Raw genomic sequence first — 27,545 nt, 5'->3', positions numbered from 1 at the left:
CACATTATAATCAACTACAATGCTTCACCTTCTACAATATAAACATAGTGTCTACTGGCTGTCAACATTTAAAAAACAAGAAAAAACACGTATTTCTAAATAATAATATACAATCGTATTCTTTTTTTCTCCTTTTTCATTCTATAGAATCCTAACACTCAATAGCTTCTAGAACTGTCGTCTTCCTAGAACTCAATAGCTTCTAGAACTCTCGTCTTCCTAGAACTCTCGTCTTCCTAAAACTCACTAGCTTCTAGAACTCTCGTCTTCCTAAAACTCACTAGCTTCTAGAACTCTCGTCTTCCTAAAACTCACCAGCTTCTAGAACTCTCGTCCCCTTGGAACGAGCCCAAACAAAACTCATCTCCAATACGGAAAAACGTGCAGTCAAAATAAATTGTGATTCATGGCAACGCAATGGCTAAACGCAAAACTATGACTGCCCACCCTTGGAACAATCAGCAACCAAGTTGTCCTTAACACGGACGTGTCTGATTTCAAGAGGAAACTCCTGCAATAACCATAGTAACTTTCCAAATCACTGTGGAGCTTCTCTCTCTTTCAGAGTTCACTCGATAGGCATGTTGTTGGATCGGGGCCCAGTCCCCAATGTCATGCTCTAGTACATTTGGGTTGGCACATCTGAGAATTAACCCTGATATTCTAAAAGAAGGGCAACAATGTCAATATAATTATACCCGTAAATTATCAGTTGATTGCATAAATAATTATGATTACTAAAAGTTACATGAATTGTAAATATGAATGATCAAAACCAAATGGACACCCCTTTGTTAATATGTATTGTCAATAATTAACTTAATGGTAAGGCATGGTATAATAAAAAAATATATATATATTTTTTTGATTGCATAGTCTTATTTTCAACGACTTTTCAATTACATTGTGCTAGGTGGGATAGCCTCAATGTCAAAACACAGTTTTAACGTGTCCAAATCAATAACCAATATGCAGAAACAGTTTGGGATAAATTGAAAACCTAAACATAACATGTGCTATTTACACAAACATCTGCCACAATAATCATATTTCCAGAAACGCTGTTTTGACAAGTAGCAATAAATCACTGATATCAATTAGGGGGGAAATCAGGTTGTACGTGATGTTGGAATGCATTTAAATGTAGGGGTCGCTAAACAAAGGAACGCAACACTTATTTGTCATAACTAATCAATTTCATGCTAAAATAATTTGTGCGACAGGAGGGAGATGAGGTTGCACGTCCTGTTAAAACTAACAGCTCAAAAACCACACGGAATCTGGGAATAATGTGTACTTACTAAATCTCATAAATAGTACTCTTCCAATTCAGAGCCTGGATTTTCCCCCTGAGGCTAATATCCATATCATGTTGAAATCAATAGAACAGGGGACAAACGTTTAGGCTTCTACATTGTGACATCATTAAAATACTCCTCCTACAATGTTAAAACATTCTACATTGTGACATCATTTCATTGATATCATGAAACAACTCATTCATGTATTTTCTGATGATTAGTCAGAGATCTTTTATCAGATTATCTCTGGTCACAGCTATACATTGGCTCTCCTGTGTGTGTTCTCTTGTGCACTGTCAGATAGCTAGATTGAACAAAACTCTTCCCACATTGATCACAGCTATAAGGTTTCTCTCCTGTGTGTATTCTCTGGTGCACTGTCAGATAGCCAGATTGACAAAAACTCTTCCCACATTGATAACAGCTATAAGGTTTCTCTCCTGTGTGTGTTCTCTGGTGCACTGTCAGTTGGCCAGATTGACCAAAACTCTTCCCACATTGATCACAGCTATAAGGTTTCTCTCCTGTGTGTGTTCTTTGGTGTAAAGTCAGAGAGCCAGATGTAGTAAAACTCTTCCCACATTGACCACAGCTATAAGGTTTCTCTCCTGTGTGTGTTCTTTGGTGTAAAGTCAGAGAACCAGATGCAGTAAAACTCTTCCCACATTGACCACAGCTATAAGGTTTCTCTCCTGTGTGTGTTCTTTGGTGTAAAGTCAGAGAGTCAGATCTAGTAAAACTCTTCCCACATTGATCACAGCTATAAGGTTTCTCTCCTGTGTGTGTTCTCTGGTGTATAGTCAGATTGCTAGATGTAAAAAAACTCTTCCCACATTGATCACAGCTATAAGGTTTCTCTCTTGTGTGTGTTCTCTGGTGCACTGTCAGATCTCCAGATTGACCAAAACTCTTCCCACATTGAACACAGCTATAAGGTTTCTCTCCTTTGTGTGTTTTCTGATGAATTTGAATGCCTGATGAGGTGAATCTCTTCCCACAGTCAGAGCAGCAGTGAGTTCTCTTCCCTGTGGATCTCTGCAGGTGTTTATTGAGGTGTTCTGATCTGGAGAGACTCTTCTCTGCCTCGTCAGCATCATGAGGTTGTTGAGGCTCCCCAGAGGATCCACGATAGTCCCGTATCTCTCCTGTGCGAACAACAAAGTCAGATGATTAAAGGCCCACAACAGTGGAAATCCACTGTAAAAGGTGATGCCAACAGCGTAGCCATGATGTTGTACAACAATTGACGTCTGTAATGAATGTTAAAATTATTTGACAATTGTCTTAAAATGAGCAAGAATAGTCATATTTTAGTACTAACATCGATGATTGTAGGCTAGAAATAAGTTATTCATGTTGTTGAAACTAAGCACTGTGCCAGACGACTTTTGGTCTCCAATATAAGCCCCTTTCTGTGTTTAATAAAATTGCGGCACGAGGGCGATGCACATACAATTTGGTTGTAGAAACTCCTCCCTGCTAATGAGGAAACTGACAGTTATGGATGTAGTATATCTTAAATGGTGAGCAAAGATTTCAGTTTTTCACAGTGTATTCTGAATGTGAATGGGGAAAACTCAGGGGAGTGCATTTCACACTACTTTGGATTATAATTGTAAGGCTCGTTTGAATGTCCTGTGTAATATAATGTTTGCTACAGTATTAAGAAATATGTTAATTATTGAAGAATCGCGTTAATGACAGTATCTATTTGGGTGTTGTCAATAAAGTTATGATTTTTTAAATCTATTTTTAATTTCATTTTCCCCCCACCTTTATTTAACCAGGTGGCCAGTTGAGAACAAGTTCTCATTCACAACTGCGAACTGGCCAAGAAAAATCAAAGCAGTGCGACAAAAAAACAAAACAGTTACACATGGGATAAACAAAAGTACAGTCAATAACACAATAGAAAAATCTATATACAGTGTGATGGAGTAAGGAGGTAAGGCAATAAACAGGCCATGCTATGGGTGGGTGTTGCTATGGTGACCAGTGAGCTGAGTTAAGGCGGAGCGTTACCTAGCAAAGACTTATAGATGACCTGGAGCCAGTGGGTTTAGCGATGAATATGTAGCGAGGACCAGCCAACGAGAGCATACAGGTCGCAGTGGTGGGTGGTATATGGGGCTTTGGTGACAAAACGGATGACACTGTGATGGACTGCATCCAGTTTGCTGAGTAGTGTTGGAGGCTATTTTGTAAATTACATCGCTAAAGTCAAGGATCGGCAGGATAGTCAGTTTTACGAGGGTATGTTTGGCAGCGTGAGTGTAGGAGGCTTTGTTGTGAAATAGGAAGCATATTCTAGATTTAATTTGGGATTGGAGATGTTTAATGTGAGTCTGGAAGGAGAGTTTACAGTCTAACCAGACACCTAGGTATTTGTAGTTGTCCACATATTCTAAGTCAGAACCGTCCAGAGTAGTGATGCTAGTCGGGCGGATGAGGGCAGCGATCGGTTGAAGAGCATTTAGTTTTACTAGCGTTTAAGAGCAGTTGGAGGCCACGGAAGGAGAGTTGTATGACATTGAAGCTCATTTGGAGCTTTGTAAACACAGTGTCCAAAGAAGGGCCAGATGTATACAGAATGGTGTTGTCTGCGTCGAGGTGGATCAGAGAATCACCCGCAGCAAGAGCGACATCATTGATATATACAGAGAAAAGAGTCGGCCAGAGAATTGAACCCTGTGGTACCCCATAGAGACTACCAGAGGTCCGGACAACAGGTCCTCCGATTTGACACACTGAACTCTATCTGAGAAGTAGTTGGTGAACCAGGCGAGGCAGTCATTTGAGAAACCAAGGCTGTTGAGTCTGCCGATAAGAATGTGGTGATTGACAGAGTCGAAAGCCTTGCCTTAACCTTTATCACTAGACACCTCATAGTGAGCTACAGGTAGGAATCAGCAATGAATCCCAATAATGACACACCTCTGGGGAGGGGTGTCAGCAACATTTAAAAAAATATATATACAGTGGGGAGAACAAGTATTTGATACACTGCTGATTTTGCAGGTTTTCCTACTTACAAAGCATGTAGAGGTCTGTAATTTTTATCATAGGTACACTTCAACTGTGAGTGACGGAATCTAAAACAAAAATCCAGAAAATCACATTGTATGATTAAGTAATTAATTTGCATTTTATTGACAGTATAGTATTTATATATTTATAGTATTTATGTACAGTATTTATAGTCAGTGTAAACCTCAAACAAGTAAAAGTCTAATCAAAATCAATTGCGTATGACAATAGACCCTCAAAGTATTTTCGTAAAATATTTCCAGCTCTCGCCCTTTTGATAACCACTCGGCATGAAAGGGAAAAATGTAATGCTCTGATCCAGTGGAAATGTCATAAAATACCTGAATACTTCTTATCCTTTGCCCAAATAGCCAACAGCTGTATCTGTCCAGAACTCACTGGCGCAGGAAACTGTGAGGGCCCTAGAATATTTTATACAATGTTGAAAGCTTGCTATCAGGAGTTTCAGCTAGATTGATAGTTGATACAATGTTTAAAGTTCGTGCGTAGCCAATGTGATTTATAAGATATTTATTTTTAAATCAGGATATTTTGTACCTGCAGGCCACAACGATAAAATGTTTGGGCTTTATGTAGGTTATTTAAAAAAACTTAGCAATGGCAACAAAAAATTGTATTTATAATTTTCATTTAAATAGAATGTAGATTAACCACAGAGAATTATGTTGAGATACAAAGACTACTATAAATTAAACTGTTCCAGTAAAATGTGAATATGAAAATCATAACTGGCACCAGATCAGTAGAAATGGTCAGATAAATTAGCGTACCAAATTGAAAAAGGTTGCCGACTGCTGGTGTAGCCTATTACCAAAAACCATAGGACTATAACATCAGAATTTACGAAGGCCAGCAGCAGCGAGAGGAGTAGGCTAAGGAAGAAGTTTTTCTGATGGTTAGGCTATCTTGTTTCAGAGGGGTGTCATCAGTAGCCCATAATGACAAAGTGAAAACAGATAATAAACAGAAATACCTTATTTACATAAGTATTCAGACCCTTTGCTATGAGACTCGAAATTGCTTTCAGGTGTATCCTGTTTCCATTAATCATCCTTGAGATGTATCTACAACTTGTTCAGAGTCCACCTGTGTTAAATTCAATTGATTGGATATGATTTGGAAGGCACACACCTGTTTATATATGGTCCCACAAATGACAGTGCATGTCAGAGCGAAAACCAAGCCATGAGGTCGAAGGAACTGTCCCTAGAGGTCCTAGATAGGATTGTGTCAAGGCACAGATCTGGGGAAGGCTACCAAAAAAAATTCTGCAGCATTGAAGGTCCCCAAGAACTCAGTGGCCTCCATTATTTTTAAATGGAATACTCTGCCTAGAGCTGGTCACCTCCCCCAATCGCTCAGTTTGGACAGAAGGGCCTTGGTCAGGGAGGTGACCAAAAACCTGATGTTCACTCTGACAGAGCTCCAGAGTTCCTCTGTGGAGATGGGAGAACTTTTCAGAAGGACAACCATCTCTTCAGCACTCCACCAATCAGACCTTTAAGGTAGAGTGGCCAGATGGAAACCACTCCTCAGTAAAAGGCACATGACAGACTACTTGGAGTTTGACAAAAGGCACCATAAGGACTCTCAGACCATGAGAAACAATATTTGCTGGCTTGATGAAACCAAGATGGAACTCTTTGGCCTGAATGCCAAGAGTCACGTCTGGAGGAAACCTGGTACCATCCCTACGGTGAAGCATGATGCTGTGGAGATGTTTTTAAGGCTTTAACGGAACAAAATGTGGAAAAAGTCAAGGGGTCTGACTACTTTCGGAATGCACTGTATACAGCACCACCTCCCCCATAAACATTCCTGTCTTTTCTGTAGATGTTATATCCCTGTATTGCTACTGCTGGATCAAAGGAATTATCTCAGTGAGTTTCAGAGATGAACAGTACAGTGCATTCCAAATTCAATAGGCAAGTTAACAAAAACGTTTTCAAATAAAAACTATTCCAGAAAATGTCAACGCGTATATAACGCCCGTCCAAGAGACGGTCGACCAATCGCGCTCACATTGTCATGCTGTGACACGCAGTTCCTAAGCTAATTCTCACAAAATCCCTTTTTAAAGTCAGGGTATGAGTCGAGAAACATGCCTATTTTCCTTGAAAGTACGTAATGTCACAATTGCAAAGCTATACGATATACAGAGAACAAGTAATTCATGCCAATGTTCTTTTCTTTTAGCTATTAATACGAATCGAAAGGAGTTTCCAATATCCTAATTTCTTAAAGTATTTCTGGTGATAGCTAGTGATAGTGATACACAAGCTAGGTCTATTTGAAACATTGCCATCCCATGGCAGCATTTACCAGCCACCAGGTTCAGAAGCTTTAAAACCACATAAAAAATATTATATTTTTGCCCAAAGTTAAGATATAAATTATTCAAACTGAACATAATTCATGCTGGTTATTATTTAAGGCTATTTTAGTTTGAGTCAAAGATAGTTTTGGAATAGTTTCATTTTTCAAACAGGTTTATTATTTTATTTCAGTTTACTAAATAGTTTTCCCTTAATTATTTTTTCTATAATAAGCATGGAGGTTTTCCCTATCAACCAGTCATAAGTACTGGCGATAAAGCGCCTCGTAACCTAGCTGGGAATGGGACAGACGGAACCCTTCTGTGGTAACAGACAGGGGCGATTTGCAATCAAATCTAATTCCCAGGAATGGGGTTCATATGAACAACAGAGACTGTGTGTGGGATAATAACATGGCCGTGTCCAACCCTGCTTGTTCCCTTGACTCCGCTACCAATCACCAATCTCCAACAGGGCCCTTAACCTGTATCACGAGACACCTCATAGTGAGCTACAGGTAAGAATCAGCAATGAATCCCAATAATGAGACACCTCTGGGGAGGGGACAAACGGAACCCTTCTGTGGTAACAGACAGTCTGGTGGCGATTTTATGAATTGTTCAGCAGTCTTATGGCTTGGGGGTAGAAGCTGTTGAGGTGGCTTTTTGGACCTAGACTTGGTGCTGTGGTACCACTTGCCGTGCGTTAGCAGAGAAAACAGTCTATAACTTGGGTGACTGGAGTCCCTGACACTTTTGTGGGCTTTCCTCTGACATCGCCTATTATATAGGTCCTGGATGGCAGGAAGCTTGGCCACAGTGATGTACTGGGCTGTTCGCACTACCCTCTGTAGCGCCTTACGGTCAGATGCCGAGCAGTTGCCATACCAGGCGGTGATGCGTCCAGTCAGGATGCTCTCGATGGTGCAGCTGTATTACCTTTTGAAGATCTGGGGACCCCTGCCAAATCTTTTCAGTCTCCTGAGGGGGAAAAGGTTTCGTTGTGCCCTCTTCATGACTGTCTTGGTATATACCCACGTGGGTGATTAAAAGATGAACTGAGGTCCACACTCCAGTCCAGTTGATGGTGGTAATACATCTTAAAGTTGGTTGCCAACCGCCATATAAAGTCCAAAGAAGAAAAAGAAGCGCTTAGGAAGGAAAAATGAATTCGGTTTAGCGTTTGGGGCGTCGCGACTGGTTACCTATTTTGATGTGATATGAAAGTATTGTGTGAAATTATTTTGATGTGAAAGTATTTGAAATTATTTTGATGTGATATGAAAGTATTATGTGAAATTAGGGAGTAACGGGGACAGCAATCAGCAGTAGAAACAATAACAAAGCGTACTCCCTGCCTGTTTCGGTAAAAAGCTGAGGGATGGGGATGGAGAAATGCAACCATCCATGATATCAACATTCTAGTTTTAACCATGTTTTGAGGATATACAGTGTTTGTTTATATTTACTGACAAACATTGGAGTAAAAAAAAGCTCATATTTTGGGTTCTGATGGGGTACGACAGTTGAACTAAGCTCATGAGGCATTTATAAGTGAATTCTTAAAGAAACAATGGGTACATATCATTAATGTATAAGTCCCAAAATGGATGTAACAACTACTGATTGCCCCTTTAAGACTACATATTGAGGACTACAGTATTTCAGGCATTGTCATTGGATGCATTTGATCAATTGTTAACGTTTTGTTGATGGTCCACTCTTGATGTTCTACACGTTACAGTGAAGCTTCAGCCATTCCTACAGAACAACATTAAAGTGTAGAACCCCTTTACTGCATATTGGTTCAACGACTGCAGAGACGGTACTTACTGGTGTTAAACAGATCTCCAATCTCCTCTTCTTCCTCCAATGTGACAGTCATCTCCCCCTCCTCCTTCACTCCAAAAACTGCATCCTCCTCTCCTTTTACTGTAACTTCCTCCTCTTTCACTGTAACGTCTTTCTCTTCTTCTTTCACGGTAACAGCCTCACCCTCTACGTGTTTTAATATTGTAACAGTCTCCTCTTCCTTCTCCTCTTTCACTCCAAAAATCGCATCCTCCTCTTTCACTCTGAACGCGTCTTCCTCTTCTTTCACTGAAACGTCTTTCTCTTCTTTTTTCACGGTAACAGCCTCACCTTCTACTTCTTGTTTTACTGTAACAGCATTCTCTTCCTCCTCCTCTTTGATGAGAGCTTCTTTTTCCGTCCAGCAGACCTCCTCTTCTGTAGCAGGAGGAGAGTAGCTTAGTGAACTCATGGTCGGGGATGTTAGCTAACTAGCTAGCGTTCGTTAGCCTAGTGATAGGCTAATTTATCAAGCCAGCTACCTAACAACGTATATATGAAATTAAATGGGCAAACTAGCTAGCTATAAGACATACGTATTTTTAAAACACAGGTGCAACAATACAACGACTATTTTGTCTAGAAAGGTGGCTGACCAGGCTAGTTCTAAGCTAACTTAGCAAACCAGCTAGCTGACAAACAACGTAAACATATAATTAAATGGGCCAACAAGTACATACGACAGAAATGTGTTTAATACACAGCGACTAATATACACCAAAACAGTGTAAAGAGCGTGAATGTTGTAGCTGTGTTTGCTAGAAAGCTACCGAGGTGTCTGACTAGCTGTTGTTGTTGAAGGAGCGTCCCGTCCACTAGATTATACGTCACACTGGCAGCATCGCCTGAACCTAAAAGACGCACATCGCCATCTGCTGATTGGAGTGGGAAACGCAGTTGAGGAACCAAACGTTTATTTTTCATTTATTTCATAAAAGTTCAATATTATATAAAGTCGTTCAAAGAGAAGCATGTGTTGATTGATTCGTGTTTAATGAGTGAGAGTTTAAAACAAACTTTACACCCACTACATATTTGCATTGAACCATACTTCTGACATGGATCATTTTGACCCCAGAGGCATATCTTTGATCATAGCCCAAATGTGGGTTATTCAATTCCTCCAATTTTTCATGACTTTGTCAATCAACTTGTTCTTATTAAATCTAAATCATGGTTTAGTGTTTCTGTATCAAAATGGACTTTTAACAAATTCAAATCCTTTGGAGTCATTTTGACCCCAGCCAAAAGCACCTTTGATAAATAGGACGTTTATTTAAAATCAAAATCACATTTTATTGGTCACATAGACCTGTTTAGCAGATGTTATTGAGGGTGTAGTGAAATGCTTGTGTTTCTAGCTCCGACAGTGCAGTAATATCTAACAAGTAATATCTAACAATTTCACAACATATACCCAATACACACAAATCTAAGTATTTGAATCTAGGTTTCTCTGTAGACATGATCCATCCCACCAGAGGGTGGAGGGGCACCTGTATCAGTGGTTTTGACCAGATAGACACCTGCAGACACACAGTATAGTGCCTCCCATGTACTCTCCTATGATTGGACATTTCTATACCACGTATCACGTGACTGTGTACAAAACTGCCAATGGTAGAAAAATCTGCCAGCTGTATACAGTGCATTCGTTAAGTATTCAGACCCCTTCACTTTTTCCACATTCAGTTACATTACAGCCTTATTCTAAAATTGAATATTTTTCTCCACATCAATCTACACACAATACCCCATAATGACATCACAATACCCCATAATGACAAACCAAAAACAGGTTTGTAAACATTTTTGCAAATGTATTTAAGTATTCAGACCCTTTGCTATGAGACTCGAAATTGAGCTCAGATGCATCCTGATTCCATTGATCATCCTTGAGATGTTTCTCCAGCTTGATTGGAGTCTACTTGTGGTAAATTCAATTGATTATACATGATTTGGAGAGACACACACCTGTCTATATAAAGTCCCACAGTTTACAGTGCATGTGTCGTGGTAATTTCCTGTATTACTCAATAAAGAGAGAGAGAGAGAGCCAACCACACACAAGTCAGAGTTAAATTATATATTCCATCTTTTATATATATACAAGCTTCACCAAAGCCATGTTTTTGACTCTCAGATCAATTCAGTGTCTATAAATGAATTTTCTGAGAGTGCTTACAAAACAATTCTTAGTTTCATTTATAGCCAAGATACACCCCTCTCAACTTACAAAGAATCCTTTACCCGAAAGAGGAGTATCCTATCGCTAGACAGCATCAGCTATAAATCATCATTCAGTTTGATCTCCCAAGACAAGGTTTAAATCTCATGCTTGATACTTCACTGTCTACCAAAACATTACCTCATCCAATGGCATATATCAATTGTCATTTCTAGATATTCCCAAACCTGGACAAACTCAAAATCAGACAGTGAGCCTCTTAGGTCAAATACTAGGTCAAGATAAGGGCAACCTCAGAGGGGAAATACAATGGTTCCAAACACTGCCAAACTCCTTCCCCCTATGAGAAAAGTAGGGAGTGACTGGCGTACAGACATTGTATGAGATAACTAACTGGTTCCCCAATGAATAACTCCATCCCGTCACATGGTTTAGGAATAGTTACAGACATGTTCCCATAAGAAAACAACGTTCCTATAAGAAAACAACTGTCCTCCTCCCCTTCTGATATTCTACTTAGCACCACATGGTTTAACATATACATTGACTTATGAAGACAAACCTGACCTCTCCCCTCTCTGGTACCAAGTTACCAATCCCTAGCTCAGAAGATTCTAATGACAAGTATCTCACAAGCAAAAACCAAGCCATGAGGTCAAAGGAATTGTCCGTAGAGCTCTGAGACAAGAATGTGTTGAGGTACAGATCTGGAGAAAAGGTACCAAAAAATGTATGCAGCATTGAAGGTCCCCAAGAACACAGTGTCCGCCCTCATTCTTAAATGGAATAAGTTAGGAACCACCATTACTCTTCCTAGAGCTGGCCGCCCGGCCAAACGGAGAAATCGGGGGAGAAGGGCCTTGGTCAAGGAGGTGACCAAAAACTCGATGGTCACTCTGACAGAGCTCCAGAGTTCCTCTGTGGAGATGGGAGAACCTTCCAGAAGGACAATCATCTCTGCAGCACTCCAACAAATCTGGCCTTTATGGTAGAGACCAGACGGAAGATACTCCTCAGTAAAAGGCACATGACAGCCCGCTTGGAGTTTGCCAAAAGGCACCTAAAGGACTCTAACCATGAGAAACAAGATTCTCTGGTCTGATTAAACCAACTCTTTGGCCTGAATGTCATGTGTCATGTCTGGAGAAAGTCGGTACCATCCCGGTGAAGCGGTGGTCATGGCAACATCATGCTGTGGAGATGTTTTCCAGCAGCAGTGCAAATTGTCCACTGGTTTTGGTGTAATTTCTCACCCATTTTGTCAGTAGGAGAGTTAATTTCCCCTCAGGCACACACATTAGTTGATTGTTATTATGAAGGTCATTTGTATAGAATGTACTTTTCCCCACTCATTCACCCCATCTCTTTACATTGCCTATTTATATGTGGTGACCTGACTGCATCCAGACTGTCAAAGGCCCATCCTGGTAGACCTGAAACTAATGCAGCTTGGAGTGATCAGATAACAAAAGTCACATTTAGGTGACAGGTGTAACTGAGTCCATAGATGCTCCATATCCATTACTTTGAGTGTTTCATATAATATGACTAAATGTGTTTCTTTCTGTGTTGCAGGGGCAGTCAATAAATGGAACGGCAAGGCCACAGAACATGACATAAGCAGAGCTGTGGGAGACCACCTCAAGCCCCTGGTAGAGCCGGGGGTGGTGTTAACCACTCCACCATGCCTTCAGCAGGCTGGAAAAGTGGGATTGATACTGTTTTTCATACTAAAATGGAGGGTTTGTTGATTGATCAGTCATTGGGTTCATTTGTTGAAATCAAATCAAGCTTTATTTATACAGCACATTTCAGACATGGATGCAACACAATGGCTTCACAGGAGAAAACAATGAAAATAAACAGAAATACCATCCTCCATTGATTAAAACACTAATTGGATGCAATATCCAACCCAAAATATAAGCCTGTTTTTTAGGAGGGGTTCTCAAAGACACTATGGGGGTGTCACTGAAAGTTGACTAGTAACAACAACTGGGACCTAAAAGACACCCACCATGAGACCCACTAAATCTAACCAAGAAGAGGGAAACAAAATTAAAACCCACACCAAACTTAAAGACAGGAAGCAAACCAAAAAGGTGGAGCAACTAAAGGTGTTGATTCTCCACATCTATCAAGACAAGTGGAGCACTGGGCCAGACACTCTTAAATAGAACCTGGACCAGCTCAGGTGAAACACCTTCCCACTAACGAGATGGACAAGCCAGCACAGGTGTAACACATACTGACTAACGAGATAGCACGTAGGGCGCATTGATTGGTGCTAACGAGCTAGACGTGCTGACGAGCTATGTGCTAAAGTCCAACCTCAAAACATAAATGAAAAAAATATAATTACTTTCTATAGAATCCTAAAACTCACCAGCTTCTAGAACTCTCGTCCTCCTAAAACTCTCATTGCCTTGGACAAAACTCAAATCAAATTGTATTAGTCATGTCTGATTTCAAGAGCTCCTGCAATATCCCGAGCTTCTCTCTCTTTTCAGGGTTCACTCGATAGGCATGTTGTTGGATCGGGGCACAGTCCCCAATGTCATGCTCTAGTACATGTGGGTTGGTACATCTGAGAATGATCCCTGATATTCTAAAAGCAGGATAACAATTTCAATATAATAGTACCCAAAAATTGTCAGCTGGTTGCATAAATAACTATGACTAAATGTTACATAAATTGTAAATATGAAAATCAAAACCAAATGTACACCCCTTTGTTAATATATATTGGCAATACTTCACTTAAGGGTGAGGCATGGAATAATAAAACATGTATCTTTTGTCAGGCTGAATGTTTGAAGTATGAGGTGATTTGAGTCATGCTTCTTCAGTAGTGGAATAAAGACAATTAGCACTTGAATGTTGTCAAGAAATACTGGAGTGATGTCAGATTGTTCATAAATACTGGAGTGATGTCAGATTGTTAATAAAACTGATTATAGACCAATTTATTATACTGCGTCCATGTGTTTAGGCTGCAAGTACGTTAAAATTTAAAAACGACCCGAAAATACATATTTTTAACTTTCACTTTCAACTACAACCGAACATATATTGGACGTCGGGGATAGTCTTCTTTCCAATTACATTTTGCTAAGTGGGAATAGCGCAATGTCAAAACACAGTTTTAACGTGTCCAAATCACTAACCAATATGCAGAAACAGTTTGGGATATATTGAAAACCTAAACATTTTGAAGTGTTGCATTTTGATTCAAGTAGGTCACCAAAGTGGTAAGTGTAACACAACTCTATTTTTGTTAGTCACATTTTGTTAAATTTCATAAATAGTACTCTTTCAATTCAGAGCCTGGATTTCCCCCTGAGGCTAATATCCATATCATGCTGCAATCAATTGAACAGGGCAAACGATAAGGTAGAACATCATTAAAATACTCCTACTACAATGTTAAAACATTCTACATTGTGACATCATTAAAATATTCCTTCTACAATGTTAAAACATTCTACATTGTGACATCGTTACTAAAATACTTCCACAATATTAAAAACATTATTTCATTGATATCATGAAACAACATGTATTTTCTGATGTTGAATCCGAGATCTTTAATCAGATTATCTCTGGTCACAGCTATATCTTCCCAAATTTATTACAGCTATAAGGTTTCTGTCCTGTGTGTGTTCTCTGGTGTTCTGTCAGACAGACAGATGTACTAAAACTCTTCCCACATTGATCACAGCTATATAGATTTATCTCCTGTGTGTATTCTCTGGTGTACTAGTTAGATATCTAAATCTGGCTAAATCTCGTCCCACATTGACCACAGCTAAAAGGTTTCTCTCCTGTGTGTGTTCTCTGGTGTTTAGTCAGAGAGCTAGATGTAGTAAATCTCTTCCCACATTGATCACAGCTAAAAGGTTTCTCTCCTGTGTGTGTTCTCTGGTGTTTAGTCAGAGAGCCAGATGTAGTAAATCTCTTCCCACATTGATCACAGCTATAAGGTTTCTCTCCTGTGTGTGTTCTCTGGTGTGAAGTCAGAGAGGTAGATGTGGTAAATCTCTTCCCACATTGATCACAGCTATGACGGTTTCTCTCCTGTGTGTGTTCTCTTGTGTTGAAGTCAGAGGGCTAGATCCAGTAAAACTCTTCCCACATTGATCACAGCTATAAGATTTCTCTCCTGTGTGTATTCTCTGGTGTGAAGTCAGAGAGCTAGATGTAGTAAATCTCTTCCCACATTGATCACAGCTATAAGGTTTCTCTCCTGTGTGTGTTCTCTTGTGTTGAAGTCAGATTGCTAGATCCTAGTAAAACTCTTCCCACATTGATCACAGCTATAAGATTTCTCTCCTGTGTGTATTCTCTGGTGTGAAGTCAGATTGCCAGATGTAGTAAATCTCTTCCCACATTGATCACAGCTATAAGGTTTCTCTCCTGTGTGTATTCTCTGGTGTGAAGTAAGAGAGCTAGATGTAGTATATCTCTTTCCACATAGATCACAGCTAAAAGGTTTCTCTCCTGTGTGTGTCCACTGGTGTGACTAGTCAGGCTGGTTTAGCTGTAGTAAAACTCTCTCCTACATTGATCACAGCTATAAGGTTTCTCTCCTGTGTGTATTCTCTGGTGTGAAGTCAGAGAGCTAGATGTAGTATATCTCTTTCCACATAGATCACAGCTAAAAGGTTTCTCTCCTGTGTGTGTCCGCTGGTGTACTATCAGGCTTTTTAGGTCAGATCTACCGTAAAGCTCTTCTCCACAATTGAGATTCACAGCTAATAAGGTTTCTCTCCTGTGTGTATTCTCTGGTGTAAAGTCAGAGAGCTAAGATGTAGTAAATCTCTTCCCACATTGATCACAGTTATAAGGTTTCTCTCCTGTGTGTATTCTCTGGTGTGAAGTCAGCAGAGCCAGATGTAGTAAAACTCTTCCCACATTGATCACAGCTATAAGGTTTCTCTCCTGTGTGTATTCTCTGGTGTACAGTCAGAGAGCCAGATGTAGTACATCTCTTCCCACATTGATCACAGCTATGTGGTTTCTCTCCTGTGTGTATTCTCTGGTGTATAGAGTCAGATGAGCCAAATCGTACGTAAAATCTCTTCTCCACATTGATCCCACAGCTATACAGAGTTTCTCTCCTGTGTGTGTTCTCTGATGTGATTTCAGACTACTAGAACTAACAAAACGCTTCCCACATGCATCACAGCCATGAACGTTTCTCTCCTCTGTGACTTAGTCTATGTATTTTACAGGTCTAGTGACAGCAGTTGAATCTTTCCTCCCAGTAAGAGTCAGCAGCTGAGATGTTCTCTCCTGTGTGTAGTTCTGATCTGGAGAGACTCTTCTCTACCTCTTCAGCATCATGAGGTTGTTGAGGCTCCCCAGAGGATCCACGATAGTCACGTCATCTCTCCTGTGTGAACAACAAAGTCATACAGATGATTAAAGGCCCACAACAGCGGAAATCCACTGTTTATTTGAGGTAAAAGGTGATGCCCAGAGCATACCCATGAAGTTGTACAACAAATTGATGTCTGTAACGAATGTTTAAATTATTTGACAGTTAAGTTAGCATGAGCAATAAGTCATATTTTGTCTTAGTTTTCACATTAGTAGTAACATCTAAGATTGTAGACTAGAAACAAGTTATTCATGTTGTTGAAACTCTAAGCAGTGTGCCAGACGACTTTTGGTCTCCAATATAGGCCCCTTTCTGTGTTTGCTAAAATTGCGGCACGAGGGCGATGCACACTCAATTTGATTCCAGAAACTCCTCCCTGCTAATGAGGAAACCACTAGTTATGGATGTAGTATATCTGGTAATGAGGAAACCACTAGTTATGGATGTAGTATATCTGCTAATGAGGAAACCACTAGTTATGGATGTAGTATATCTGGTAATGAGGAAACCACTAGTTATGGATGTAGTATATCTGGTAATGAGGAAACCACTAGTTATGGATGTAGTATATCTGCTAATGAGGAAACCACTAGTTATGGATGTAGTATATCTGGTAATGAGGAAACCACTAGTTATGGATGTAGTATATCTGGTAATGAGGATACCACTAGTTATGGATGTAGTATATCTGCTAATGAGGAAACCACTAGTTATGGATGTAGTATATCTACTAATGAGTAAACCACTAGTTAAGGATGTAGTATATCTGCTAATGAGGAAACCACTAGTTATGGATGTAGTATATCTGCCTGGAGCAAAAATGGTGAGCAAAGATTTTAGTTTTTCACAATGTATTCTGAATGTGAATGGGGGAAAACTCATGGGAGTAGCCTCCATTTCCAGGTTGCTTATGAGTACATTTCACACTACTTTGGATTATAATTGTAAGGCTCGTTTGAATGTCCTGCTTAATATAATGTTTGTGTCATCATCGCAAATCAATCGCTTTGTATTTTAAAAACACTTCAACCAGTAAAATGCTCTTTGGCTAGCTTTTCCATCAACCTGACAATGAGGGTTTGTACACTGTTTTGCCAAATTGGCCCATAACTTCACCTAACAACAACATAGACCTACTGTAGGACCCATAACATTACCTAACAATAACATAGACCTACTGTAGGACCCATAACTCCACCTAACAACAACATAGACCTACTGTAGGACCCATAACTTCACCTAACAACAACATAGACCTACTGTAGGACCCATAACGTCACCTAACAACAAGATAGACCTACTGTAGGACCCATAACTTCACCTAACAACAACATAGACCTAGGACTATATACAATTTAATTTTTCAGGTGAAACATGGAAACTAAAATGGCTTTGTCATGACAATTACCAGATAATTTTGTACTAATCCCACTACGCTATTCTGTAATGTGTTGTCATTCTAAATGTCCTGAATAAAGGAAAATAGCTCTGTGTGTTGTACAATAGCCGATCCATCAAGGAACAGTTCTCTACACATTATGAGCTAAGTATCTCTGTGTCCAAACAGACTAACGAGACCCTACAGTAAATCAAGCAGACAATAACACAATATAAACATCAATTTGTTAGGGATGTTGGATCCAACGTGGAGCACGGCATAACTGTCTTTACCAGAGTAATGAATGAAGAAGCACTTTGGTTGTTGTTGCATGTTGTGATGTTTGTCATGTGACTGTCATTCAGAAAATGATTTCCTGGATCAGCTGATGATAGTTGAACATGTGACTAACTAAACAGCTACAGTATTAAGAATGATGTGTAATTATTGAAGAACCGCGTTAATGACAGTATCCATTTGGGTGTTGTCAATAATGTTAACCTGTTATGGCTGCAAGGGGCAGTATTGAGTAGCCAGATAAAAGGTGCCCATTTCAAACGGCCTCGTACTCAATTCTTGCTCTTACAATATGCATATTATTATTACTATTGGATAGAAAACACTGTCTAGTTTCTAAAACCGTTTGAATTATATCTGTGAGTGAAACAGAAGTCATTCTGCAGCACACTTCCTGACCAGGAAGTGGAAAGTCTGAAACCGAGGCTCTCTTCTACTTCCTGCCTATAAATGGTATCATGATCATGATACCTAAGAGTCTACGCGCACTTCATAGACCTTCCCCTGGATGTCAAGAGGCTGTGAGAGAAGTAATGAGGTGATTATCTTGGTCTGAGATGGAACATATCATCTTGGAACGACGTGTTCCCCATTTTCGGTACTCTGAAGAGCGGACAGTGGATTTGCCTTCAGTTTAGCTTCCGTTATAGGCGACTACTATCTCCGGCTTTGATTTTATTTGATACATGTCACCATATCATCGTAAAGTATGTTTTTTCAATATAGTTTCATCAGATTATTGAAAATTTTTCGGGAGTTTTGCCGTGTTCCGTTCTTTTTTCTTTTTTGTAGCTGCAATGTAAACTATGATTTGTACCTGAAATATGCACATTTTTCAAACAAAACATATGCTATACAATAAATATGTTATCAGACTGTCATCTGATGAAGTTGTTTCTTGGTTAGTGGCTATATATATCTTTATTTGGTCGAATTTGTGATAGCTACTGATGGAGTAAAAAACTGGTGGAGTAAAAAAAGTGGTGACTTTTGCTAACGTGGTTAGCTAATAGATTTACATATTGTGTCTTCCCTGTAAAACATGTAAAAAATCGGACATGTTGGCTGGATTCACAAGATGTGCACCTTTCATCTGGTGTCTTGGACTTGTTAATGTGTGAAAGTTAAATATTAAAAAAAATATATATTTTGAATTTCACGCCCTGCACTTGAGCTGGCTGTTGTCATAAGTGTCCCGACGCCGGGCTGCAGCCATATTAAGGTGGCTCTCGGTTAGAACCATTGGATTTTGCAAACTCTGAAATGATTTGGAATTTCTGTGCCCATGAAAACTGTTTTCCCAGCGTAACATAAGGAGGCACTAAATGTTACGAAGCATTTCAGAGATCTGAATACAAAAAACTGTCCTAACAGGACAATAACCTAAACCACAAGGCCAAATCTACACCGGAGGAGCTTACCAAGATGACATTGAATGTTCCTGAGTGGCCTAGTTACAGTTTAGACTTAAATCGTCTTGAAAGTCTATGGAAAGACTTGAAAATGGCTTTGTAGCAATGATCAACAACCAACTTGACAGAACAGGAAGGATTTAAAAAAGAATAATGAATGTTCACATGAAGATCTGTCTCCTATTGGATGACATCACGACTTCCCATCAAGCCAACTCCTTGAAGGCCTTACTATGACATCACTCACTCCTTCTAGTTTGCAGTTGTCTAAAAAACACTATTTTGCTCAAAACATTTATTTGTTTCCCTTTAGTGTGTTTATACTTTACTGTATTTATATATCACTTTCAACAGGACAAGTTAAAAATCACTGGAGGACGTCATGAACAATACAGTGTGTGCAAATGGAGTACAGAGGCAATAAAGGCAATAAATAGGCCGTAGTAGCAAAGTAATTATAATTTAGCTGTGTGCAGCTGCAGCGATCGGTAAGCTGCTCAGATAGCTGATGCTTAAAGTTAGTGAGGGAGATATAAGTCTCCAACTTCAGCGATTTTTGCACTTCGTTCCAGTCATTGGCAGCAGAGAACTGGAAGGAAAGGTGGCCAAAGTAGGTTTTTGGCTTTGGGGATGACCAGTGAGATATACTTCCTGAAGCGCGTGCTACGGGTGGGTGTTGCTATGGTGACCACTGATCTGAGTTAAGGCAGCCCAGCAAAGACTTATAGATGACCTGGAGCCAGTTGGTTTGGCGACGAATATGTAGCGAGGGCCAGCCGACGAGAGCATACAGGTCTTAGTGGTGGGTGGTATATGGGGCTTTGGTGACAAAACGGATGGCACTGTGATAGACTGCATCCAGTTTACTGACTAGAGTGTTGGAGGCTATTTTATAGGTGACATCACCAAAGTCGAGGATCGGTAGGATGGTCAGTTTTACGAGGGTATGTTTGGCAGCAAAAGTGAAGGATGCTTTGTTGCAAAATAGGAAGCCGATTCTAGATTTAATTTTGGATGGGAGATGCTTAATGTGAGTCTGGAAGGATAATTTACAGTCTAACCAGACACCTAGGTATTTGTAGTTGTCCACGTATTCTAAGTCTGCGTCGTCCAGAGTAGTGATAATGGACGGGCGAGCAGGTGCAGGCAGTGATCGGTTGAATAGCATGCATTTAGTTTTACTTGCGTTTAAGAGCAGTTGGAGGTCACGGAAGGAGAGTTGAATGGCATTGGTAGGTGGATTGGATACCACCAGCAGGTATATCTCTCTGGTCACCCCCAAAACCAATTCCTCCTTTGGCCGCCTCTCCTTCCAGTTCTCTGCTGCCAATGACTGGAACGAACTACAAAAATCTCTGAAACTGGAAACACTTATCTCCCTCACTAGCTTTAAGCACCAGCTGTCAGAGCAGCTCACAGATTACTGCACCTGTACATAGCCCATCTATAATTTAGCCCAAACAACTACCTCTTCCCCTACTGTATTTATTTTGCTCCTTTGCACCCCTTTATTTCTAATTTGCACATTCTTCCACTGCAAATCTACCATTCCAGTGTTTTACTTGCTATATTGTATTTACTTCGCCACCATGGCCTTTTTTTGCCTTCACCTCCCTTATCTCACCTCATTTGCTCACATTGTATATAGACTTATTTTTCTACTGTATTATTGACTGTATGTTTGTTACACTCCATGTGTAACTCTGTGTGTTGTATGTGTCGAACTGCTTTGCTTTATTTTGGCCAGGTCGCAGTTGTAAATGAGAACTTGTTCTCAACTGGCCGACCTGGTTAAATAAAGGTGAAATAAATAAATAAAATAGATCAGCAACGGTGGCTTGCAAAAAGGGGATAGTAAGTAGCCCACCTTTGGAATAACTATGTATAGTTATAACTGTAGTATCCTGTATAACTGTAGTATCCTGTATAACTATGTATAGTTATAACTGTAGTATCCTGTATAACTATGTATAGTTAAAACTGTAGTATCCTGTATAACTATGTATAGTTAAAACTGTAGTATCCTGTATAACTGTAGTATCCTGTATAACTATGTATAGTTATAAGTGTAGTATCCTGTATAACTGTAGTATCCTGTATAACTGTAGTATCCTGTATAACTATGTATAGTTATAACTGTAGTATCCTGTATAACTATGTATAGTTATAACTGTAGTATCCTGTATAACTGTAGTATCCTGTATAACTGCAGTATCCTGTATAACTGTAGTATCCTATATAACTATGTATAGTTATAACTGTAGTATCCTGTATAACTGTAGTATCCTGTATAACTGTAGTATCCTGTATAACTATGTATAGTTATAACTGTAGTATCCTGTATAACTATGTATAGTTATAACTGTAGTATCCTGTATAACTATGTATAGTTATAACTGTAGTATCCTGTATAACTGTAGTATCCTGTATAACTATGTATAGTTATAACTGTAGTATCCTGTATAACTGTAGTATCCTGTATAACTGTATTATCCTGTATAACTGTGTATAGTTATAACTGTAGTATCCTGTATAACTATGTATAGTTATAACTGTAGTATCCTGTATAACTGTAGTGTCCACTGGATGTCATAAGGTGAATGCACCAATTTGTAAGTCGCTCTGGATAAGAGCGTCTGCTAAATGACTTAAATGTAAATGTCTGTATAACTGTATTATCCTGTATAACTGTGTATAGTTATAACTGTAGTATCCTGTATAACTATGTATAGTTATAACTGTAGTATCCTGTATAACTGTAGTATCCTGTATAACTGTAGTATCCTGTATAACTGTAGTATCCTGTATAACTGTAGTATCCTGTATAACTATCTATAGTTATAACTGTAGTATCCTGTATAACTATGTATAGTTATAACTGTAGTATCCTGTATAACTGTAGTATCCTGTATAACTATGTATAGTTATAACTGTAGTATCCTGTATAACTGTAGTATCCTGTATAACTATGTATAGTTATAACTGTAGTATCCTGTATAACTATGTATAGTTATAACTGTAGTATCCTGTATAACTGTAGTATCCTGTATAACTGTAGTATCCTGTATAACTGTAGTATCCTGTATAACTATGTATAGTTATAACTGTAGTATCCTGTATAACTGTAGTATCCTGTATAACTGTAGTATCCTGTATAACTATGTATAGTTATAACTGTAGTATCCTGTATAACTGTAGTATCCTGTATAACTATGTATAGTTAAAACTGTAGTATCCTGTATAACTGTAGTATCCTGTATAACTATGTATAGTTAAAACTGTAGTATCCTGTATAACTGTAGTATCCTGTATAACTATGTATAGTTATAACTGTAGTATCCTGTATAACTGTAGTGTCCTGTATAACTGTAGTATCCTGTATAACTCTAGTATCCTGTATAACTCTAGTATCCTGTATAACTATCTATAGTTATAACTGTAGTATCCAGTATAGTCTGGGAGGAGGTGAAACCACTCAGGCTTATTTGATGTGATCTAATGTTTTGATCATCTAGTTTTCCTTACAAGCATTCAGTCACCAAAGGGGGTTCGGTCATTCCTTTGTTTATATACTGTCTCATTGACAAAAATATTTTGGATTATTTGTTTACATCATTCCTTTGTCTCGACCCAGTACACAGTAAACGTTCCGAGGTTCTAATGTTGCCAAGGAGACACATTTGATTATTTATTCCGTTTGGAGAGTTGGGGGTCTGACATCCAGGATACACATTTTAGTTATTCTTTCATTCTTTTCAGCTTCTTTTTCCAAGCATCTTACATTACTCTGAGACTAGTTATCCTGGGATCTTACATTACTCTGAGACTAGTTATCCTGGGTTCTTACATTACTCTGAGACTAGTTATCCTGGGGAATAATTTCAATACATTTGCAAAAAATCGAAACCTGTTTTTGCTTTGGCATTATGGGGTATTGTGATGTCATTATGGGGTATTGTGATGTCATTATGGGGTATTGTGATGTCATTATGGGGTATTGTGATACATTTTAGAATAAAGGGATGCATATTACATTTTTGGCCAAATTAAAATCCAGGAACTTTACAACTTTATCTCTCTAGGTCATGCCAGTAGGCTACAGTAGGTTGTATCTCTCTAGGTCATGCCAGTAGGTTACAGTAGGTTGTATCTCTCTAGGTCATGCCAGTAGGTTACAGTAGGTTGTATCTCTCTAGGTCATGCCAGTAGGTTACAGTAGGTTGTATCTCTCTAGGTCATGCCAGTATGTTACAGTAGGTTGTATCTCTCTAGGTCATGCCAGTAGGCTACAGTAGGTTGTAACTCTCTAGGTCTAGCCAGTATGTTACAGTAGGTTGTATCTCTCTAGGTCATGCCAGTTGGTTACAGTAGGTTGTAACTCTCTAGGTCATGCCAGTAGGCTACAGTAGGTTGTAACTCTCTAGGTCATGCCAGTAGGCTACAGTAGGTTGTATCCAAGTGGAAACAATTATCAACCCAATGTGGAAAGTGTCGAATTTGGTCAACAACAAAATGAATGGCTTATTTGCTACGTGAGGTTTACTTGATCCAACAGAAGTTTCGTAATGCTTACGTTGTTATGTGGACACGTGACATACCGACAACTTTGATAAAAAAACACTATAGGAGTTGTCTCCAGATCGCTATGCATATTCATGCTAGTAGCTTAGCATCTCTCTCCATTGAATACCCACTGAATACAGGCGGTTGAGCGTCAACAACCCTCATAGAACATAAACAATAGATTACAATAAAAAGATGAATCCACCAATCCAAAGAAAGGGTAGGCGGGAGCTAGACAACCCGCAGTGCCGCTTTGTGGACAACTACTCCCCTTGTGAGGGCGGAGAGACATCTTGTCAGTATATCCATAATCTTTGGTGAAGCCAACCCAACTCTCACATGGCACTATTGGGGGGCACGGTGTGTAGTAAAACATCACTACATGCCGTGCCCCCCAGTCTGCGGTCAGCAGATAGACCCTTCTCAAATATATATGTTAAGACACTTTTTGGAAACGGAACAGAGAAAACAAGGGGTAGCTTGTTCTCTACGTCGTCTGATTCTAGACATATCAGTCATCATCCTGGGCCCTCCGTTGAAGAGGTATTGACGAGCCAACTCCGAATATCCAAAGTTAAAAAACAATTTAAGGCGGTACTTACTGGTGTTAAACAGATCTATCTCCTCCTCTTCATCTTTCAATGTGACAGTAATCTCTCCTTCCTTCTTCACTCCAAAAACTGCATCCTCCTCTTCTTTTACTGTAACATCTATCTCTTCTTCTTTCACTGTAACAGCCTCACTCTCTACTTCTTGTTTTACTGTCACATCCTCTTCTTCCTTCTCCTCTTTCACGACAATGTTCAGCCCCAGAGCATCTTTTTCCGTCCAGCAGACCGCCTCTTCTTTAACAAGAGGGGAGAAGTTTAGGGAGCTCATGTTCGGGGATGTTAGCTAGCTAGCTATCATTAGCGACTAGGCTAGTGCTAATTTAACCAGTCAGCTACTATAGCTACTATAGCTGACTAATACAAAATAACGTAATATTAAATAGGTTAACAAGTAGATACGACAAACGTGTGTCTAAAACACAGTAGCTAATATACACCGAAAGCGTCTAAATAGCTTGAATATTTCGGCTATGTTGGCTAGCAAGCTACGGAGGTGGTTGACGAGCTGTTTATGAAGAACCGTCCACTAGATTATACGTCACGCTGGCAGCATCGCCTGAAAGACGCACATCGCCGTCTGCTGACTGGAGGGGGAAACGCAGTTGAGGATCATATTTTATTTTCAGACAAAGATTATTTTAAATGGTTGAATTAAATTATACTATTATATTGACACATACAAAGACAATAAAGTCTTGATTGATTAGTGTGAATAAAACATGTTTACTACAGCACATTTAAGAACATTTAAGGCAGTTTCATTGAGTCATACTAAATCTAAATAAGTAGCTAGCTACTGTAGGTCTATACTGCTCCTACATGGTGTAACAATACATCATGTAGATGTATATAATGAACAGACTACGTCTATACTGCTCCTACGTGGTGTAACAATACATCATGTAGATGTATATAATGAACAGACTAGGTCTATACTGCTCCTACATGGTGTAACAATACATCATGTAGATGTATATAATGAACAGACTAGGTCTATACTACTCCTACATGGTGTAACAATACATCATGTAGATGTATATAATGAACAGACTAGGTCTATACTGCTCCTACATGGTGAAACAACACATCATGTAGATGTATATAATGAACAGACTAGGTCTATACTGCTCCTACATGGTGAAACAATACATCATGTAGATGTATATAATGAACAGACTAGGTCTATACTGCTCCTACATGGTGTAACAATACATCATGTAGATGTATATAATGAACAGACTAGGTCTATATTGCTCCTACGTGGTGTCACAATACATCATGTAGATGTACACTACCGTTCAAAAGTTTAGTGTCACTTAGAAATGTCCTTGAAAGAAAATCATTTTTTTTCATGTATCATTTATAAAACCCTGTTTTTGTTTTGTCATTATTGGGTATTGTGATGTCATTATGGGGTATTGTGATGTCATTATTGGATATTGTGATGTCATTATGGGGTACTGTGATGTCATTATGGGGTATTGTCATGTCATTATTGGGTATTGTGTGTAGATTGATGAGGGAGAAAAAATTATTTAATCCATTTTAGAATAAGGCTGTAACGTAACAAAATGTAGAAAAAGTGAAGGGGTCTGAAAACTTCCGAATGCACTGTGTATATAGGGGCAGTACTTTGTGAAATCACTTCATGAAACAAGAGGTACAAATATATAACATAGGTTCACAATATCAACATTCAATGTATCAAAATATATGACCAAGCTGGAAGTGTAAACGCCAGCCCAGCCACAATCCTAGAGGTTCACTGATGATCAACCTCCTCCTTCACATCTGACTCCTGATGATCAACCTCTTCCTTCACATCTGACTCCTGATGATCAACCTCCTCCTTCACATCTGACTCCTGATGATCAACCTCCTCCTTCACATCTGACTCCTGATGATCAACCTCCTCCTTCACATCTGACTCCTGATGATCAACCTCCTCCTTCACATCTGACTCCTGACTCTCATCAATCATCTTAAAAATTATACTTAATTAAAACCTGGAAATCAACCAGTCCTCTGTTGTTAATTCAAAAGAAAGGTCAAATGCTTTGTTATCTTAAAGTTTAAAGTGACGGAGAGAAATAAAATGGTGCTGATGTGGGCGCTTGAGATGGAGGTGTGTTCTAGTGGGTCTGGGCAGGTGTGATGTAGTTAATGGAGATGGAGGTGTGTTCTAGTGGGTCTGGGCAGGTGTGATGTAGTTAATGGAGATGGAGGTGTGTTCTAGTGGGTCTGGGCAGGTGTGATGTAGTTAATGGAGATGGAGGTGTGTTCCAGTGGGTCTGGGCAGGTGTGATGTAGTTAATGGAGATGGAGGTGTGTTCTAGTGGGTCTGGACAGGTGTGATGTAGTTAATGGAGATGGAGGTGTGTTCTAGTGGGTCTGGACAGGTGTGATGTAGTTAATGGAGATGGAGGTGTGTTCTAGTGGGTCTGGACAGGTGTGATGTAGTTAATGGAGATGGAGGTGTGTTCTAGTGGGTCTGGACAGGTGTGATGTAGTTAATGGAGATGGAGGTGTGTTCTAGTGGGTCTGGGCAGGTGTCATGTAGTTAATGGAGATGGAGGTGTGTTCTAGTGGGTCTGGACAGGTGTGATGTAGTTAATGGAGATGGAGGTGTGTTCTAGTGGGTCTGGGCAGGTGTGATGTAGTTAATGGAGATGGAGGTGTGTTCTAGTGGGTCTGGGCAGGTGTGATGTAGTTAATGGAGATGGAGGTGTGTTCTAGTGGGTCTGGGCAGGTGTGATGTAGTTAATGTTTGTATGAGGTTGTAATTTGTATGTGTATGTTTATAAAATATCAAATGAAATATATGTTTGAAGTCCCAATGCAAAGTTACACCTTATTACCTTAACCATTAGGGTTAATTTAGGGTTTAACCCCTACCTTAACCATTAGGGTTAATTTAGGGTTTAACCCCTACCTTAACCATTTGGGTTAATTTAGGGTTTAACCCCTACCTTAACCATTAGGGTACATTTTTTAGGGTTTAACAATTTTACCTTAACCATTTTAAATGTCAACTTCAATGGGCTAGGGACGTCCCAAGGATGTATCTGTACCTGAAAATACATGATCTAAGTGATTCGGGCCCCGTGTGGCTCAGTTGGTAGAGCATGGCGCTTGCAACGCCAGGGTTGTGGGTTCGATTCCCACGGGGGGCCAGTACAAAAAAAAAAGTATGAATGTA

At 39.4% G+C, this 27,545-nt stretch overlaps 3 protein-coding genes and 1 non-coding gene across 4 annotated transcripts in view; 2 read left to right on the top strand and 2 right to left on the bottom strand.

Annotated features, from left to right (window-relative positions):
• Positions 1–9,309, bottom strand: part of LOC139548509 (zinc finger protein 180-like) — a 284,664-nt gene extending 275,355 nt beyond the window's left edge. Inside the window, exon 1 of the mRNA XM_071358204.1 lies at positions 8,497–9,309. Coding sequence (XP_071214305.1) covers positions 8,497–8,926 — 430 coding nt within the window. The 5' untranslated portion in view covers positions 8,927–9,309. The remainder of the gene's footprint in view (positions 1–8,496) is intronic.
• The window catches only part of LOC139548391 (zinc finger protein ZFP2-like), a 315,038-nt gene extending 290,163 nt beyond the window's left edge, over positions 1–24,875 (bottom strand). Inside the window, exon 1 of the mRNA XM_071358072.1 lies at positions 24,338–24,875. Within this exon, the coding sequence (XP_071214173.1) occupies positions 24,338–24,614 (277 nt within the window). The 5' untranslated portion in view covers positions 24,615–24,875. The remainder of the gene's footprint in view (positions 1–24,337) is intronic.
• LOC139548984 (zinc finger protein 180-like) overlaps positions 1–27,545 on the top strand; it is a 347,214-nt gene that overhangs the window by 65,836 nt on the left and 253,833 nt on the right. The window lies entirely within an intron of this gene.
• trnaa-ugc (transfer RNA alanine (anticodon UGC)) lies at positions 27,445–27,520 on the top strand. Its single transcript has one exon. It is a non-coding gene; the product is annotated as a tRNA-Ala (tRNA).

This window comes from Salvelinus alpinus, chromosome 2 (genome assembly GCF_045679555.1).
Source record: "Salvelinus alpinus chromosome 2, SLU_Salpinus.1, whole genome shotgun sequence".
Lineage (NCBI taxonomy): Eukaryota > Metazoa > Chordata > Actinopteri > Salmoniformes > Salmonidae > Salvelinus > Salvelinus alpinus.
This window is presented reverse-complemented; position numbering and strand designations above follow the sequence as displayed.